The sequence below is a fragment of the Carettochelys insculpta genome, chromosome 1 (genome assembly GCF_033958435.1).
Source record: "Carettochelys insculpta isolate YL-2023 chromosome 1, ASM3395843v1, whole genome shotgun sequence".
Classification (NCBI taxonomy): Eukaryota; Metazoa; Chordata; order Testudines; family Carettochelyidae; genus Carettochelys; species Carettochelys insculpta.
In genome coordinates, this window is record NC_134137.1 from 131,575,863 (window position 1) to 131,595,199 (window position 19,337).

The following is a 19,337-nucleotide window of genomic DNA, read 5'->3' on the forward strand; positions in this document are numbered from 1 at the left end:
CTTCATTCATGTTGATGCTATTGATTTCAATGGCTGGAAGGCTTGCTAGTGAAAGAAATGTCACATTCCCCTTCTCTCTGCCTAACTAGTGTGCCCAATCTCTGTTACTTTAAGTTTAAGGAATCAAACTCGCATCCTTACCAAGAAGTTTTTTTGCCTCTAGTCTGAAAGATGCAGCTCTCTGTTTAATCGTATATATTATTTTTGCTGTGTCTGTCCATCTGACTGTCTGGGCATTGAACGCGTGCATTGCATGTGTTGTAACCTGCTTTCTTCCATTCAAGATGTCTTCCAAACTTTCTATCAATAATTATCTCTCTACTTTCCCCATCCAAATGGGCCCTGATAGAAACAAACCTCCATCTCTAGCACAGGAATGCTGGGCACAGCTCCCTTAATAGCAGGTCAGTGGTAGTTTAATTGGTTGAATAGAGAGGTCAATAGTGAAATTAACACAAGGTCCTAATTTCCAGGTATGTGTATTATCTCCCACAGTATTTGCTGATCCTTTTGCTTAGAACACTGATTCAAGCTGAGGTCTTCAATTCTGATATTGACCTATTTGTATTTTCTTGCTGTCTTTCAGGTTTAACTATAAATAGAAAACAATGAGTTTTTTTAAAAGGATGCATGCAAAGTAGGGCTGGATTATTTTAAAAAATTCACAAAGAGGAGTTTATTAAAATGTTTAGAAAAAAACTAAAAATCTGCTTTAATTCTAAACTTCAAATACGTTAATATTTATGTTGGTATAAATTAAAATGTGAATTAGGAAATTCCAGTAACATTTCTGTGACAATAGAGATTTGATGGTCACCTAATGGCCCAAGTTTTCAGATGATGCAAACAGATGTAGATACACTAGAATCGCTGGCTCTGTTGATTTCAATGGAGCTGTAACAATGTACACCAGCTGAGAACTGGGGACAAAACAATTAGGACATAGATCTTTACCCTAAGTATTTCTGGATACCAAAATGCCCAAATTATATTCACACACATGCTGTTTTTCTAATATTGCTCAGACTTCTTGTCACAAGAGGGCCTCCAAGACGGCTATGTTATACTGTGCTTTTTCTCCTTGGAGACCTGAATTTATGATCCTAACATCAGGTCATGAGTGAAAATTATTTATTTCTGGTCTCCTGATGCACATTATTTAATGACAGTAGACTTCAGAACACTTACAAATCTCTGTGAAGAGGGATGGGGGCAAAAGTACAATTGCAAAGGTATCACAGATCAGCAGTGCCATAAATTGATGTATTGTGTGGGCAGAAGTTTGTACAATATCCAACCACAGTGTACCTGACTTAAATCAGTACTATTACTGTATCTCTTTCATTAGTATTAAACATACTCACACTTCTAACATTATAAAGATGGCTTCATTGATCTCAGGGCAGAAGAACAGTGAGCCATGGGGAGATAGATATTGGTCTCATTTAAAAAACATAGTGGATGACTTAAATAACTTAAATGAATTACATTTGACAGACACTTCAGTTTGAGAGAATTACCAGCTACTATCTAAACCTCAGCTACTGTCTTCATTGTGACACTCTTCTTTTCAATCTCTGACTTTTGATGGGAGAAAGTTCACTCTCTGTGCTAGCATACTCCAAAACAACGCTTGTCAACTGAGGTAAAGTCTTGGCCACTTAGTACGGGCAGACGACAATGAGTTCATTAGTTTAAAAAGTGTTTTACTAAGAGTAACATCGTGATAATCAGGCACAGTTTGCTGACACATTCAGAATGAGGTATGGAGCTGGAGTCATAAAGTGTACATTGCAATTATTTTACATTATACAGCTACTTGAGAAACAGCTAGTTAATTTGTCAATGTGATCATTTGCAATGATATAGGGGGCAGAAAATATAGTAGTACTCAGCAGACTAGGTCAGAAAAAATTAAGCATAATTGTGTTTCGTTGAAAATGCAGTTCCATAAAATGTTTCACAAAATCGTATGTATCTCATTGACGTTTTGTTTTAGAAAAACCCAGGAAAAGTTCTGAGAGTACTAAAACTGGAAAGTGCAACACAGTGGGAAATACCTATTTCTATTTTAATATAATATGCTGTAACACCAAGAGACCTGGGTTGCTGGCACCAGGGACTAAACTGGTGATCATAGGGTCTAAAGCCCTGTGCTCTACTGCATGATCTAAAGTCCAGCTGGCTCTCAGGGGAACCTGTGGAGTAGAGACTTCACTCACCCTAGTATAAGGTCTCGCTGCCTCTGGGAACTACAATATCAAAATTGAAATGCAACCTTTTTGGTTGACATGAAACACTTTGACGGATTAGAAGTGATTTTTTTTTTCCCCAAAAAATCTTCCTCTGTGGAGAATTTCAAAATTTAGAGGTTTTATTCTGATTTGAAATAACAGATTTGAAAATCCTGAAATCCTTTGCTGAATGGATTTTCCATCTTCCACACTGCCCTAGAACTCATCTAAGACTGGACAATGCTAATGTGCTACATTCACCAATGAGAGTTTTTGCTATAGATTCGTGGTATCTTTTGTCATCATGGCATTCAGGTGTTTAACACTGGGATGTTTTGTGTAACAATATTATGATAAAGCAAGCTTGCCTCTTCTCTTCATAGGCTAGACCAGGGACGGACAACACATGGTTCACAGGCCAGAATCTGGCCCATCAAGCATTTTTACCCAGCTTGCAAAGCCACCTCACTGCGGCAGCCTTTTTCCATGGCAGCTGACCTGGGCTGGAGGTCTATGCGCAAAACTGTGTCCTTAGGGTGGAGAGGTCTTAGCTGCTGCACTCAGGCTGCCTGCAATGGGGAGCATTCAGCACCGGCCGGTCCCTACTGCTGTAGCCTGCTGAGGCTGAAGATGCCTGGGCATGTAAGTGTGTGAGGCCCACACTCAGCTGCTGGGGCCCCATTGTCCAGGGATAACGCCTATTACTGCCCTGCTGAAGGGCTGGGAGCCGCGGCTGCATCACACCTGCCTACTGCCTGCTTCTACCTCTGGGACGTGGAGTCTCTTGCCCTCCCCCCACCCCCCACTGTCAGGTTGTATCTTAACTGGGGAGCAGCTGCCAGGGCTCCAGAAAGAGAGTGTGTTTTTATGAGAGGGGATTGCAGGTCACATATAACAATTGTACTCTACCCAGCGCTCAGACTGGGACAAAAACGTGGTGGTGAGTGGTCACTCCCTTCCTGAGTATTTTCTAACAAAGGGAAAAAAAAAAAATCTGTGAATCTTTATTTAGCTACCTAAAGCAATTACGTTTCTAGGACAACACTCAGATTTGTTTAATGTAATAAAATATCAATTTGTGCTGTATGCTTCTGTTTTGAATGATTACGTTATTTTGTGTTCAGCCCCCAGAACATGTAAACAATTGCCATTTGGCCTGCCCAAGGCAAAAAGGTTGGCCACCCATGGGCTAGACTGTGACCTCAGGCACAGCCCTCAGCAAGGGCTGATGTGTAAATGGCACTGCTTGAGGATATTTTGTGCCTGAGATGGTCCTCTGAGACAAGGTTTCTCTGGTGCTTCCCCTTGCACTTGAGAAACAGGAATTATCTGCTTGACAGGGTGCAGCATACGCCTTCCCTCACCTCCAAGCTGTCCCCTGGCAGGTGCATGTTCTGTCATTCATTCACAGACAAACCACTCTCCAAAATCTTATTTCCTTGTAACATAAGCATGAAGGCGATCTACTTAGGAACACCACTAGAGAATTATACTGTGACACACCAACAGCCCCAGAATGCCATGGGCTTCAGATACCCATTGGGGTATAATTCCCATGCAACACACCTACTGCTTTCAGGGTTGAGAAGCACTAAGTTGCTGCTGGCCTACAGTCGCAGAAAGCAATGACACCACACTGGCTCAGCAGAGCTGACCAAGGAATTAATGGATGGGACCAATGTTCCACCACCTGATTCCTGCCCAGGCCTGCCGACAGAGGGCAGAGGAGATGCAAAGGTGGCAGTTGCCTGGGGGTCTGGCATTTCAAAGGGGTCCAGAACGCTGTCTGCACCAGCTGATACTTTGGCAGTTGTGGCAACATAAGCTCCAAGGGTGGTTTGAAGTTCCACGGCAGCACAGCTCCACCACTCTGCACAGCTCTGACAGGAGGCTCTCTGTTGCAGTCTGGATGACGCTAAGGGTTGATTGCCATAGGCCCCACCCCTTCCCGAGTATGGAACTGGGTTCCCTTCCAACCTTGCCTCTGGATCTGTGGTGGCTGTTGGCTCCACTGTTCCTGCCACAACCTCCCCACCTACCCCAGAAGAAAGTAGTAAGCAGGCAGACCCAGACTTATGGCAGGCAATGGGGTTCTTACTTCTCCTCATTCCCTGGTGCAGGCACATAGCCTAAGTCACAAACACACCCTCTGAATTTATGGCCTTGGTTTCCAGACCAAGCCTAAACTTACCAACCTTTTCACACTCTTGATTGTCTCTGGGCACAATTTAAGTCAATTAGATATCAAAATACCTCTTTATGGATGCAGATGTGCATTCAGATGGATAAATGAAAAACTGGGCTCAGAAACTGCTTGCACAAAAATACAGATGGAGCTTTTCTTTGTGTTTCTTCACTGTTTGTAAGAGAACAAGTTACCATATTATATTTAGCAGATCAAAGCCTCTTACCCGGTTGCCTTCAAATTTTGCGCGATCAGTGTTTGCCTTTGCTGTCTTTTCTGCAAGTTTCTTCTGCCTTTGGGGGCCTTTTCCAAAGAAGATGTAATTGACAAAGGCGTATTCGAGTAAGGCCAAGAAGACAAATACAAAGCAGCCCATAAGATACATGTCAATGGCTTTAACATAGGGAATTTTAGGCAAAGTCTCCCGAAGGTGAGTGTTGATTGTTGTCATGGTAAGCACAGTTGTGATTCCTAAACAAAGAAATAGAACAGTGAGCATCTTGTTTTAATGGATAACATTTTAGTTTTTTCATCTATTTTGGGAAATTTTCCTCATCAGCTTGAAGTCCCTTAAAATATTGTGGTGTAAAGTGGAGCCAGTGGCATCACACATGCACAAATAAGGGTAGAATTTGACTTGGTGCATTAGCAATGGGAATCTGAAGCAGAGTGAGATCAAACTGATTCCTCTACCAGGCTTTGGCATTTATAAATGTCTTCAACATATCCTGGAACACATTATATTGTTTACCAGTCACACCTCAAGATGTGCCAACTCTGAAATTAAATACCCATAGCCAGCCCATTTCTGCTGAGTTGAGCTGATGGATTTCAATCTCCAGGGTTGTAATGTTGTGATGTAGACATTCATGCTGAGGCTGGGGCCTTAGCTCTGGGACCTTGTAATGCAGGAGCATTCAAGAGCCCAGATTCCAGCCCAAGCTTAAACATCTATGCCACAGCTTTACAGCATTTCAGCCCATACCCTGTGAGCCCAAATCAGCTGACACAAGCTAGCATTCAATTGCAGTGTAGACATATCCTCAGAGGCTTAACCAGAGGATCTTAACCATTAGGCGAACACAGATCTCCCGCAGAAATCAAAAAGCAAAGCTATTTCAGAGTAAAGAAGAATCTATTAGCGAATCCCTTCTTTGACAAATACCTAAGCTATGGAGTTTCATACCCTACATAATATGGTAGTCATTTACACCAGTGTAGAGTGAGCATAAAACACTACCATTCTGATTTGAGAGCATTTTGTACCCATTCTGCTCTAGTGTAAGTGACTACACAAGATGCAGAGTAAATAAAGGATCAGGTCTTGAATGTCAGGGAGGATAAGGGGATGACTTATACGTCCTGGGGGGCATACTCCGTAGTAACTTACGAATACTGATAGGTGGCTGTTTTCTTGGGAGAACTGACCACATTGATCTTTGGCCTTTCAAGGGGAGTTTTGGTAAGCGCTGGCAACAGACTTTGCTAGACCCCGGGCAATCTGGAGGTAGAGGAGGAGGCTTCCCTGGAAGGATGGAGCCTCAGGTGAGGCTAGGGCAGACAACACTCACAGTGCCACCGGGACCACACTACACATGGCTTTGGCAGACATTTAAAGGGCATGAGGGCTCTGTCCACTGCTGCTGCTGTAGCAGAGGTGGCAGCCCCGAGCCTTAGGCCTTTTTAATTCACCAGTGCCTGGGACAACTGCCCTCTTTGCTGCTCTCCTCTCAGTGTCAGCAGTCCTGGCCTTGGTCAGTAGGAGAAAGAGAAGCCAATAGACCTTTGTAACCCTTTGAGTGTAAATGATTGTTTTTTATTAATATTTATTATTTGTATGAATTGGTTTGGTGTTTAGGTGTCCCAGACATGGATTAGGATCCCAGCCAGTGTCCTAGGTATTGTGTAAACAGAACAAAAAGTTAGTTCCTGGCTGTAAACTGGGACAGAACTCATAAAAGCGGGGCAATGTTTTCATACATGACTAGTCAAAAATTGGGATGATATAACTGGCCAGCAGCCTTGCAGAGTTCTCTCTCTTTCCAGGTGCCCCAAGAAGAGCATTGCTTGGGCTAGTAGCAAGAGTGTGGTATGGCTTGGTGATTTCTGTCTAGCTACACTTGTTCATTTGGTACCATTTGGTTCATTTGGTTCCGATGGAAGTGTAAACAGAAATGTTGGTTGGCTCACCACTGCTCCCCAATGACCTTTAAAATGGGGCTATAATAATACTTTGCGTGTTTCAATGATGCAAATGTGTATAGCATGTTTTGAAACCACTGCTACAAGCCTAGTGGAAACTTTCATCTGAAAACATTATGGCCACATTGCCAACGCATGTTACTTCCTCATTGTCTCACTCCTGTTGGACAAACTTGAAAAAACTGCTCTGACAATGCATCTGGATATTCCCAAGGGAAAGCTCATGTCACCTTCTGCCCACACTCTGAGCACTGGACCTACATTGTGAGAGTGGAAGGGCACAGCAGGGGCAGTGGCTTGAGCATTCTACATTCTGACAATTTCCAAGCAGTGAAATGGTCCTTGAGGACTGTTCCTGTCATTGTAAGTTAGAACAGCCCTAAAACTTGAGCCAAGGGATGACTCATTCCTTGGTCAGACCCAGCAGCTGGGGGATTTAGAAAGGTAGCTGGGAGCCACTTTACCTCCCTCTTACTCAGATGTGCTAAGCATGAACATAACTTAGACTCCAGCCCACAGAGTATGATCCTGAAATCTGTCACCACTGAAGTCACTGGTAACATGCCACTGAATCTAATGAGAGCAAGGCTCTGGTTTAGGAACTCACTTTGAGATTTAATCATACTTACATTCTGCAGCAAGAGAACCAACCTCTATTAACTCGCTACAGAATTATATGGTTTTGGTGTAAGTGAGGTTGAAATTGTCAGGATACTGACATGCTGCAGTCTTTAACAACTTCTGAAGGCCACATTTAGTTTGACATTTTAATGTCTCATTCATCCTTATCACATACCAAGGGCAACTCTTGCTGCTGATGCATCATAATTGATCCAGAATGACACCCATGACAAAATGGTAATCAGTATAGAGGGCATGTAGGTCTGAAGAATAAAATATCCAATATTTCTCTTCAATTTAAAGCTCAGTGAAAGTCTTGGATAGGCACCTAGAAAAAGGGGGAGGGGAAAATAACACTTATTTATACTGAAAAAAGACCTTGATACAAAAAAAAATACTTTTCTTTAGTTTCCATAGAAACTAAATCATGCACTTTGATGAGCTATTATGACATTTATAGAACAGTACAGAAAATGCCTTCCACACATTACTATTTAGCTAAATGCATGATAGGAATCCAAAAAGAATCCTGGATTTTTTGCTCAGAATACACTAGTATTCAAGTAGTTTTCATTTTACGGAGAAAAGAGGTAGTAAGATTAATTTTAAAAAAGACTAATGGCTAGAACATTGGATTTTTTCATAATAAGTGATTCTTAAATCTCTATGTAAAATCTTTATCTAAACAAATGTTTTTCATATGTCATTTATTGAGAGCATTAGTATAATTAACATTCAAAATGTAACAGAATTATTTTAATTCATTTTAATATCATTTTAATTCAAATCAATTTTGCATCATGTATTATTTAGATAAAATAGATGTTCCTAAGCTGACATTTCTCATATAGATCCAAATAATGTGAAATGTGATATCTCAAGTGTCAGAAATAATTTCTTTTGAATAATGGTAAGAAAAAGAATAGACCATAAGAATGGCCATACTGGATCAGATCAAAGGTTCATCTAGCCTAGTATTCTGTCAACAAAAGTGGCTATTGCCAGATGACCAAGAGAGAATATGCAGAACAGGCAATCATCAAATGACCCATCCACTGGTGCCATTTCCAAGTTTCTGGCAAAGAGAGGCAAGGAACACTTCAGAGCATGGTTTTGCATCTCTGCCCATGCTGGCTAATAAGCATTAATGAAACCAACCTCAAAGGCTTCCTGAAAATCTAAGTATACTACATCCCTTGGTGAATAGTCTCAGAGAGTAGCTGTGTTAGTCTATATCTTCACAAAACAAAGAAAGCAGTCCTACAGCACCTTAAAGAATAGGCTAGACTAGTATTTTAGGTGCTACAGGGCTGCTTTCTTTGTCTTGCCTCCCTTGGATCACCCTTGTCCATGTGATTCTTGAACCTCTAAAAGAATTCTAAGATTGGTAAGGCATGATTTTCCTATACAGAAACCATGTTCACTCTTCTCCTACAAATTGTATTAATCTGTATGCTTGTTAATTCTGTTCTTTACACCAGTTTCAACCAATCTGCCTAATACTGAATTTTAGGTTACCAGTTTGTAATTGTCAGGAGTGAGAGCCTTATCGAAAGCCTATTTAAGGCAATTCAGGCTCCATGATTTAAGTATTTACATTACTACCCATGGGTATTATATTTCTGTCATAACATCAAAAAGCTCCAACAGTGCCCAGAATTGTAAAAACACATTTTCTAATAATTAAAGGGCCTGCTTCTCTGAGTTGTTGAGCTATGTCAATTCTCTTTGATTTCAGAATTTATGCATCTTGCTACTATTTCAAGACAGGAAATATTAACAAACTTGATTTGAAATATAGAGTGCATTTTCATATTTGCTCAAGAAAAGTGATCAGGCACATACATGGAACAACTCCTTTAAAAGATTTGATGGATCAAATGCAGTTGGTAAAATCTTCACTTTAAATACAATGTACAATGGGCTTCTTTGAGTCTTCTGTTAATTTCAATCAACAGTGATGCTTAAATGATGATAGGCTCTCTCATTTCTTGAATGACTAGGATCAGTGGAGACAGAGTAACTTATTCCGTCAGAGAAACAAGAGAGACCATTCTACTGTTCAGAGATGTCTGTATTTTTGGTGAAAAAGTCCTGAAGCTTTAGTTGGCTTTATCACATTCATTTCCTAATGAACAGAATCTCTCTTCCAAGGATAAACTACTTTTCCTCTTGAAAACGGACCTACTTGCTTGGTAACAAACATTAATGCTTTTATCTGGTTTTCTAATAAAATAGCCTGGAGTACGTACCATCTCATAAAAACATAAAAAAGCAGTCAAGTAGCATTTTAAAGATTAACCAAATAATTTATTAGGTGATGAGCTTTTGTGGGACAGACCCACTTCTTCAGATCATAGCCATATCAGAACAGACTCAATATATAAATCACAGAGGTCCAAATTTTTTTATCACGGTTGACAAATCAGAAATATTGTTATCAAGGTTGGCAAATCAGAAGAGCAGAGAGGCAGCAGGAGGGGGGTGGGGTGGAGTGTGGAAGTCAAGAGTTAGATAAAAGTAAGTATGTAAAACAGTCCTTTATAATGGGTCAAGTAATTGCTGTCCCAGTTCAAACCACTTGTTAATGTGTCGAATTAGAACATAAATGAGAGTTCTCAGTACTCTCTCTGTAAATGATAGTGGGTCTGTCCCACAAAAGCTCACCACCTAATAAATTAGTTTCTTAGTCTTTAAAGTGCTACTTGGCTGCTGGTTTGTTTTGATAGAATACAGACTAACATAGCTGCCTGTCTGTCACATCCAAAATATTTTTTTTAAATAAATCAGGGATTGGGCTACCCACTGCAACAGGAAAACAGGGCAGCAGGGGGCTACAGAGAAGTGAATGTCTGGAAGCTTCCTCTCACAGAGTTTCTCTCAAATTACTGTGCCCATGGAAGTAGTGGGGTTTGCACCTCACACATCAGTTCCATCCAGAGTCCACAGCTGACTTTGTGTCCCTGGAGACCCCTCTTACTGCTCCCAGAAAGCAATAGTGCCATGCTATCAAGCTTCCCTAGATAGTGCCTGCACCTGGGAACTACCAATGCTTTAATTATTCTAAGCTGTATAACTTTTACACCATTGTAGAGCAGATGGAGGGATGGTGCATGATCCATTGGCCCAGCCTTCATCCTGCCAACTCCTTCTCCCTTTCACTTACTCCTGTTCTGCCCCACAGAACTCTGCAAGGGATGAAAGGGAGGGAACTTTGCTATGAACAGCCCCACTGACAGGGGGTGACAGGGGGCAAAGAGAGCAGTTGTCTTGGGGCCTGGGGCTTCAAAGGGGCCCAGACCTCTGACTGCTACCGCTGCTACTTTGGCAGTGGTGGTAGCCTGAGCCCTGGGCCCCTGTGAAGTGCTACAGCAGTGTTGCTCCACCACTCCATGCTGCTGTGGGAGGGGAAGTGCTACAGTGCTGGCAGCACTAAGGGCTGACTAGCCTAGGTCCCACCCCTTCCACCTGTGGCGCTGAACACAGCCTCCTTCCCAGCTTGCCATGAAGCCTATGCTATGTGTTTGCCCCTCTGGCAGTGAAGGCAGCTGTATGGAAGATCTGTGCACAGGGGCCTCACCTACAGGTGATTGAGGAATTACTTCATGCAATCATAATTTCCTGGTTTTCTCAACTATTATATCACACCTGGCCAGATTTTAGTGAGATAACACCATGTTAATTAAGGCTGTATATATTTATCACTAATTACCTGGAGGTTTTATCTTGAACATTATATCAAACTACATTTTAGTTGTGAGAAGTGTAAATGTCTAGAGGCCAGATCCTTCTGATTTCCACCCTTCTGCATGGGTTCCATTGTTTGAGACCAAATCATTGTTCTTGAGTAATTTTGGGGTGCTGAGTTCAAAAAAAACATCTATTTTTGCCCATGACATACAGGTCTTCTGAAAACTGGAGTTTACTTTTTCAAAATATGCTATTATAATGTGTTGTACATTATAGGCTGTGACTTATTTTCAAGAACTTAAAACTATATGCAGTGACATATTTGCCTTCCCCAGGAAAAGTTTTGCTTGGCACAGGAACCGCGAGAAAGCGTGTGTGCCATATTTTTCTATGGATGGTCTGTTGGTATGCTGCAAGAACATGGGAGGATTAATGGAAGGTTTGGGGACAGCTCACCAACCAGGTGAGTGTAGACTGTTAATTGGCTCTTCGAACACAAGTCTAAAAGGCGTTCTGCTTCATAATGGCAATAAATATGCTTCTGCGCCTATTGCCCACTCTGTTCACTTTAGAGAAATCTATGAAAATCTTGAGCTTCTCCTTGAAAAGGTGACTTATCCAGAGCATGAATGGACTGTATGTGGAGATCGGAAGGTGCTCTGTATGCTGCTTGGTCAGCAGGCTGGTTACACAGAAATGCCATGCTTTTTATGCAAATGGGATAGCAGAGCAGGAGATCTTCACTGGGCAAGGAAACGGTGGCCACCAAGGGAGAGTCTGACTCCCAGCTCCAAGAATACAATTCGTGAACACCTGATTGAGCCCAACAAGATACTGCTATGTCCACTCCACATCAAGCTACGTTTGATGAAACAATTTGTGAAAGTATTAAACAAGGATGGTGACTGTTTCAAGTACATTTGCAACAAGTTCCCAGCTTTGAGTCACCAAAAAGTTAAGGAGGGCATCTTTGTGGGTCTTCAGATCAGTAAACTGATTCTTGATACTAACTCTGAAGAAACCATGAATGACACAGAGAAAGATGCTTGGGTGGCCTTTGGAAATGTCATACTAAATGTCTCAGGGAATAGCAAAGATCCTGATTATAAAAACGTGGTTGGCAATACACTAAACAAATTTGAAAGACTTGGGGCAACATGAGCTTGAAAGTTCATTTTTTATACTCCCATCTGGATTATATTCCAGAAAATCTTGGAAGTGTCAGTGAAGAGCAAGGGGAAAGATTTCATCAAGATAACAAGATGATAGAAAAGAGGTATCAAGGATGTTGGGATGGCAGCATGATGGCTGATTACTGCTGGTCCCTGAAAAGAGAGACTGATGGTGAAACACCTAAAATGGTGTCCAAAAAGTACCGATTCAGTAGCATCTAATCATTTAAAATTACTCAGTTGTTAAATTTCACACCTTACTCCTTTGTTCTTTAAGCAAGGACTTACAGCAGACCTTCTAAAAGAACTACAACTTACTCTTTACCAAGTTTTTAACGCATGAATAAAAACTATGAATAAAATGAACAATGAATAAAACAATGTTTTTATTAAAAAACAATTAATAAAAAGCATAAAAAAGTCCATTTTTTCTTTTTGATTTGTGAAAAATTCTTATGTGATACAGCAAAATGGATTCCATTTTTGAAATCAGCATAGCAAAATTATATAAAGTCACCAACTTTTATCAAAAATTGAAACTTTGTTTTCATTTGCAGCCCAGTGAATAGGAAGAGAATGATGCTGACTCACAGAATGTAAGAGTAGCAGAATCTGGCCTTAAGTACTCAGGACTAACTATATGACTGAGAATGCAGACGGGAAAATAAGTGGTTAATCAATAATTTGAGGAAAAATAACCCTAACTTCTCATTTATTGAAATGCTTGGTAAAAAGTAATTACTTGTGTCTGTTTCAATTTCATTAAAAGCCAGCAAGCTGAGCGGAAATACCTAGCTTCAAGGCTTAATTAGTCTCTTGCTGTTTTATCCAAGTAAAAATTCAAGATATTAGAAATGTCCAGTTACAGAATTCATATTCAAATCTTTTCTTCCAGGATATTTCTTCAGCTAATTAGAAATATACTTTAAAGATTGATCTTTCAGAACTTACCAAATAATTCATTTTCAAAGCCTTTTAAAAGTACCTTCTTCTTTCAAACATGGAGTTAATTTGGCTAGAGACTATTAGGTAACAAAGTTTCCAGACAAATTGGATTATGTCTTCCCTTTTCAGGTCAGTCTCCAAATGTAGTTAATCTGGAGAACAACTCCTTTCCTTCTTTTTTTCTTTCTGCCTGTCAGATCAGCCACTAAAAGATCCATTTTGATGCATAGTTGTTTCCTGCAGTAGGGCTTTGGGCTGCAGAGTGCAACCTTCACAGACAATCATCGCTATATTCAGGTGAAGATTGACAAGCTCAATTTTAAAAATAGTCTCAATGCTTCTTATTTAAACTTTCTTTACGAGAATTTTAAACTGGATCTTTTAAAAGTACAGCCAAACAAATTGTCTTCATTTAATGTGTGGGCGGCCACCATAAAAAGTAAGTAACAGTTTATGCTTAATTAGAAAAAATAGGAAAGTTGAAGAGTTTGGAAGCTGAGAGGTTGGTAAAATCAATGGTACAGATTTTCAATGTTGCCTACATTACATAGATGCCTACTTCTTATTCATTTTAATGGCCATTCAGATCTCCTAAACAGCATTGAAAATCTCAGCAAATGTGTGTGTCTTTTTTGCTGTTCCTTAGTCGTAGCAGTGTAATACTACTTTCATAACATTTTACACAAAATGTGCAGTAATGCTATTTCCTGGAGCACAGGAAGAATAAAGCATTTCTCTGAAACACTGTTTATGTCAAGGCACTTTAATACACCTCATGCATTCTTACATTTTTGCATAACTTGTTTTACTGCACTGAAATCTTATCTCTAGCTCAATGAACCAACTCATAGCTGCCTTTGAGCATCCAGCAGCCTCAGAGACAAAAGAGACACATGGACCTTCCTTTCCATGGAGAAACATCACTGGGAGCCAAGACAATGATCAATTCTGCAAGTCTTTAGAGAGAGATAAAGGATCCTGAAGAGTCTACCAGCACCTCAAGATAGCACCCTTACTGTATTATTATTATTATTATTATTATTATTATTATTATTATTATTGCTGCAGTATGGTGTGCTGGGTGTTGTCTAGGTGTTGAAACATAAGATGGATAAAACATAGAATCAACTTTTTATGCTAATAATAATATAAACTGCATCTCTGATCAAGCACTAATTAGCTATTTTAGTGTATGTATGGCAGAGGTGAGTTTTGAGGAACAATTCAGATGAGAAGGACTTGGCTTCGTGGATCAGTTCAGTGATGTTCCCTGCCTGGGGGCTGTTGTGACAGAAATGTAAAGAAGGTTGATGAAAGACTGATTCTCTTGCATAAAAATACGTTACTGTACTAGATCACATCTGTGGCCCATCTAGCCCAGTATCTGACTTCCACCAGTGGCAATTATCAGATGCTTCATTGACAGGAACAGGAAACCTGGTTCTAGACATATGGGATAATTTATCTCCTACAAAAATCTCATGCTAACCCCAAACACTTACGCTATTTCTAAACCTGAAGCATGGTATTTTATGTCTCTTGCAAAAAATTTGCTAGCAATAACTGTTATAATGCTGAATATTCTTCTTATCCATATAAATGTCAAATCCTGCTTATTATTGCTTCTTCAATCTCTTTTCTCTTGCTGTCACACAGTTCTTTAGATTTTTCTTTTATCTGTGTTTAACAGGGCTCTCTATAAATTATTCTAGATTTCAATATAAAAACATTTCATACTTCCTGGAACTAAAACTTGGCTTATCCTTACTAAAATCTCTTCTCAGCTGCCTCTAACCATTGAAAAAGTGTCATTCAACCAAAAATCAGTGAGATTTAACCAATATTGTGATTATACTAGGAATGCATCAGGCTACAGAAAGAGTGGGATGGGGTTAATAACTGTTCCGTTTTCCATTTAAACAAAACCCTCTTTTCCTAAACATCACCAAAGAAATATGACTCTGTTTGGCTACGTCTACACGTGAAGCCTACATCGAAGTAGCCTATTTCGATGTGGCGACATCGAAATAGGCTATTTCGATGAATAATGTCTACACGTCCTCCAGGGCTGGCAACGTCGATGTTCAACATCGACGTTGTGCAGCACCACATCGAAATAGGCACAGCGAGGAACGTCTACACGCCACAGTAGCACACATCGAAATAAGGGTGCCAGGCACAGCTGCAGACAGGGTCACAGGACAGACTCAACAGCCAGCCGCTCCCTTAAAGGGCCCCTCCCAGACACACTTGCACTAAACAGCACAAGATACACAGAGCCGACAACGAGTTGCAGACCCTGTGCATGCAGCATGAATCCCCCGCTGCAGCAGCAGCAGCCAGAAGCCCTGGGCTAAGGGCTGCTGCACACGGTGACCATAGAGCCCCGCACGGGCTGGAGAGACAGCGTCTCTCAACCCCCCAGCTGATGGCTGCCATGGAGGACCCCACAATTTCGACGTTGCGGGACGCGGATCGTCTACACGGTCCCTACTTCGACGTTGAACGTCGAAGTAGGGCGCTATTCCGATCCCCTCATGAGGTTAGCGACTTCGACGTCTCGCCGCCTAACGTCGAAGTTAACTTCGAAATAGCACCACGGGCGCTATTTTGAAGTTAGTGCCGCTACTTCGAAGTAGCGTGCACGTGTAGACACAGCTTTTGGCACACGTACTCAGCGATTCCCACAAATGAACCATAAGCTTCCTTTGCTAAATGAAAGGTGTAATAGGCATCATGGTTTCATGGTCTGAACAGAGAGCTGAGAGCTTTTAACTCCAGAGCAGAAGTCTCAGCTCCACCAAGGAATCATTATGTGTCCAAGCCATTCATACTGAAGAATTCAAAGATATTAAGCACTTAAATCCATGTAGTTTTCTGTCACCTTAATAAGAGATCTAGTTTTCATAGAATCATAGAATACTAGGACTGGAAGGGACCTCGAGAGGCCATTGAGTCCAGCCCCCTACCCCAATGGCAGGACCAAGTACTGTCTAAAACATCCCTAATAGACATCTATCTAACCTGTTCTTAAATATCTCCAGCGATGGAGATTCCACAACCTCCATTGGCAATATATTCCACCGTTTGACCACTCTGACAGTTAGAAACTTTTTCCTAATGTCCAACCTAAACCTCCCTTGCTGCAGTCTAAGTCTATTGCTTTTTTTGCAACAGCATCACACTGTTCACTCATGCTTAGCTTGTGGTCCACTATAACACCTACAACCCCTTCTACTGTAGTCATTCTTAGACAGTCTTTCCCCATTCTGTATGTGTGAAACTGATTGTTCCTTCCCAAGTGGAGCACTTTGCATTTGTTCTTATTAAACTTCATCCTGTTTACCTCTGACCATTTCTCCAATTTATCAGATCATTTTGAATTATGACCCTATCCTCCAAAGCAGTTGCAACCCCTCCCAGCTTGGCATCATCTGCAAACTTAATAAGCATACTTTCTATGCCAATATCTAAATCATTGATGAAGATATTGAACAGAACCAGTCCTAACACAGACCCCTGAAGAACCCCAATTGTTATACTTTTCCAGCAGGATTGAGAACCATTAAGAACTACTCTCTGGGTACGGTTATCCAGCCAGTTATGCACCCACCTTACAGTAGCCTCATCTAAATTGTATTTGCCTAGTTTTTTTATAAGAATATCATGCGAGACTGTATCCAATGCTTTACTTAAGTCTAGGTATACCACATCTACTGCTTCTCCCCTATCCACAAGGCTCGTTATCCTATCAAAGAAAGGTATCAGGTTGGTTTGACGTAATTTGTTCTTTACAAATCCATGCTGGCTGTTCCCTATCACCTTACTACCTTCCAAGTGCTTGCAGATGATTTCTTTAATTACCTGCTTCATTATCTTTCTTGGCACAGAGATACTGTGAGATTCTGTCAATTTAAACTACATTTCAGTGGTAGGGGAACCTCTGAACTTAGAATTAACACCATAAACCTGACTACAGGAGACCTTGGATGTTTAGAAACTAGATGTCTTCAGTTTTCTAGTATGTTCAGACACATATCTTAGTGCAACATAATATATAAAACACACTGAACCCACTGTATTGAAATACAATTCAAATGCACACTCAAGGGTTGTATAGCAACAGAGATAGCCGTGCTTGTCTATATACTATGAAAAAAAAAGCAGTCCAGTAGCACTTTAAAGACTAACAAAATAATTTATTAGATGATGATGATCTGAAGAAGTGGGTCTGTCCCACAAAAGCTCATCACCTAATAAATTATTTTGTTAGTCTTTAAAGTGCTACTGGACTGCTTTTTTGTTTTCAAAGGTTGTATATCAGTGATGATAAAGCTTTTATTTTTAACATGGCATTCCAATACTTCTGTAAGGTAACTAGATGGAAGCCTTAACTGATGGCCCAAAGTAAAAGGCTTTTTATGCCATTGCAAAGATGTTTAGCCTCTCTATTAAGTATGACACAACATGGGCTTTCATAGACTCATCTGTAAAAAGAAAGGGAGAAGTATTCCTGCTTCATGGATTACTGCATAATCTATAGTCACAGAGAGGTGGCCATGTTAGTCTGTACCTTCAGAAAAACCAAAAAAACAATCCTGTGTTGCTTTAAAACTAACAAAACAATTTAATAGGCGATGAGCTTTTCCAGAACAGAACCACTTCTTCATATTTGAAGAAGTGGGTCTGTCCAGGAAAGCTCATCACCTAATAAACTATATTGTTAGCTTTTAAAGTGCTACAGATTGCTTTTTTGTTTTTACATAATCCATGGTTTATCAGATAACATCCGTAACTCATAGTTTAACAAAAATGTGGTATCCAGCACTATCATTATGATAAATAATAACAACATAAGGGGTGCGTCTACATGTGTATTCCTCTTTCTAAAGAGGCATGCAAATGAGGGAAATCGGAAATGCAATTGATGTATAAATTTGCATATCTGGTACCTCATTTTAATATTCTAATTTCAAAAGAGCTTCTTTCGAAGGAAGAAAGCCAGTGTAGATGCTGCTATTTCGAAAGTAAACCCCATCTTCTTCCCATGTTTATTTAATGGGAAGAAGGATTCTTTCAAAGATGGTGTTTACTTTCAAAACAGCAGTGTCTACACTGGTTTTCTTCTTTCGAAAAAAGCTCTTTCAAAATTAGAATATACAAATGAGGTGCCAAATATGCAAATTTATACCTCATTTGCATTTTTGATTTACCTCATTTGCATACCTCTTTCGAAAGAGGAATGCAAGTATAGACACACGCAAGAACCAACACACTAACAGTGGTCAATGCCAAGTGCTCCAGAGGGAATAAATAGAACAGGTAATCATTAAATATTAGGAAGTGAACACACTGAACATGCATACAAAAGAAACATTTACCTGTGGCGAAGACAACATTCTTTGACACCAGTCTGTATTCCACAATGGAGAACTGTGGAAGCTCAATTCTCTCTACGCCTGTGACGGCATTATCTCCACCTCTCCAATAAAACTCTATGTCATCTGTAGTGTAACCATCTTCAAACAAAACACAAATATCAGGAAGAAAATAACCTCTACTATATTCTACCATGAAAAATCTAGTCTATAGTATAATTTCAGATGATTCCAGAGTGGACTAGGGCTTTCTAGCTGTAATGGTTATATGCTACTTTGTTTCCTAAGGGTGGTTTTCAAATATATTATCATTCTAAGTCCCTCTTTTAAGGGACTATCTCTATTAGATAAAAAATTTCACATGTATTTGAGGCAAGCTTTTTATTTTGTTTCTCAGTTTTGATGAAATTCTGGGTACGAATGAAAGGAAATCTGAGAGCTTACAGTCAGAACATAGATACAACCAGGAGGTGGTTCCCAGTAATGACTTTAGGGCCATGTCTACACTAGCCCAAAACTTCGAAATGGCGATGCAAATGGGCATTTCAAAGTTTACTAATGAAGCTCTGAGATACCGGCAGATAGCAATAACGGGATTTCAAAGTTGCTGGGGTCCTTTTAAAAAGGAGCCCCATCTGGACGAGCTGCATGGCGACGAGCTGCCTCAATTTCGAAGTGCAGCAGCTGCCGGCATTCTAATGAGGTGCTGAATATGCATCTCAGCGCTCCGTTAGTAAACTTCGAAATGGCCATTTCAAAATTTTGGGCTAGTGTAGACATAGCCTAGGAGTCTGTCTAGAAAAATGGTGGGATTTCAGCTGTCAAATGCGCTTTAGATTACTTAACAGGAAAAGATAGAATGCTTTATCAATACAAATAAACATATCAGAAATGGGGGCCTTCTGTTACT

General features: G+C 40.3%; 1 protein-coding gene across 2 annotated transcripts in view; it reads right to left on the reverse strand.

Annotated features, from left to right (window-relative positions):
- The window catches only part of GABRB3 (gamma-aminobutyric acid type A receptor subunit beta3), a 318,628-nt gene that overhangs the window by 18,860 nt on the left and 280,431 nt on the right, over nt 1-19,337 (reverse strand). For both annotated transcript variants that reach the window (XM_074983286.1, XM_074983287.1), the window contains 3 exons: nt 18,431-18,568; nt 7,418-7,570; nt 4,646-4,890 (listed from right to left, as the gene is read on the reverse strand). In XM_074983286.1, the coding sequence (XP_074839387.1) occupies nt 4,646-4,890; nt 7,418-7,570; nt 18,431-18,568 (536 nt within the window). The remainder of the gene's footprint in view (nt 1-4,645; nt 4,891-7,417; nt 7,571-18,430; nt 18,569-19,337) is intronic.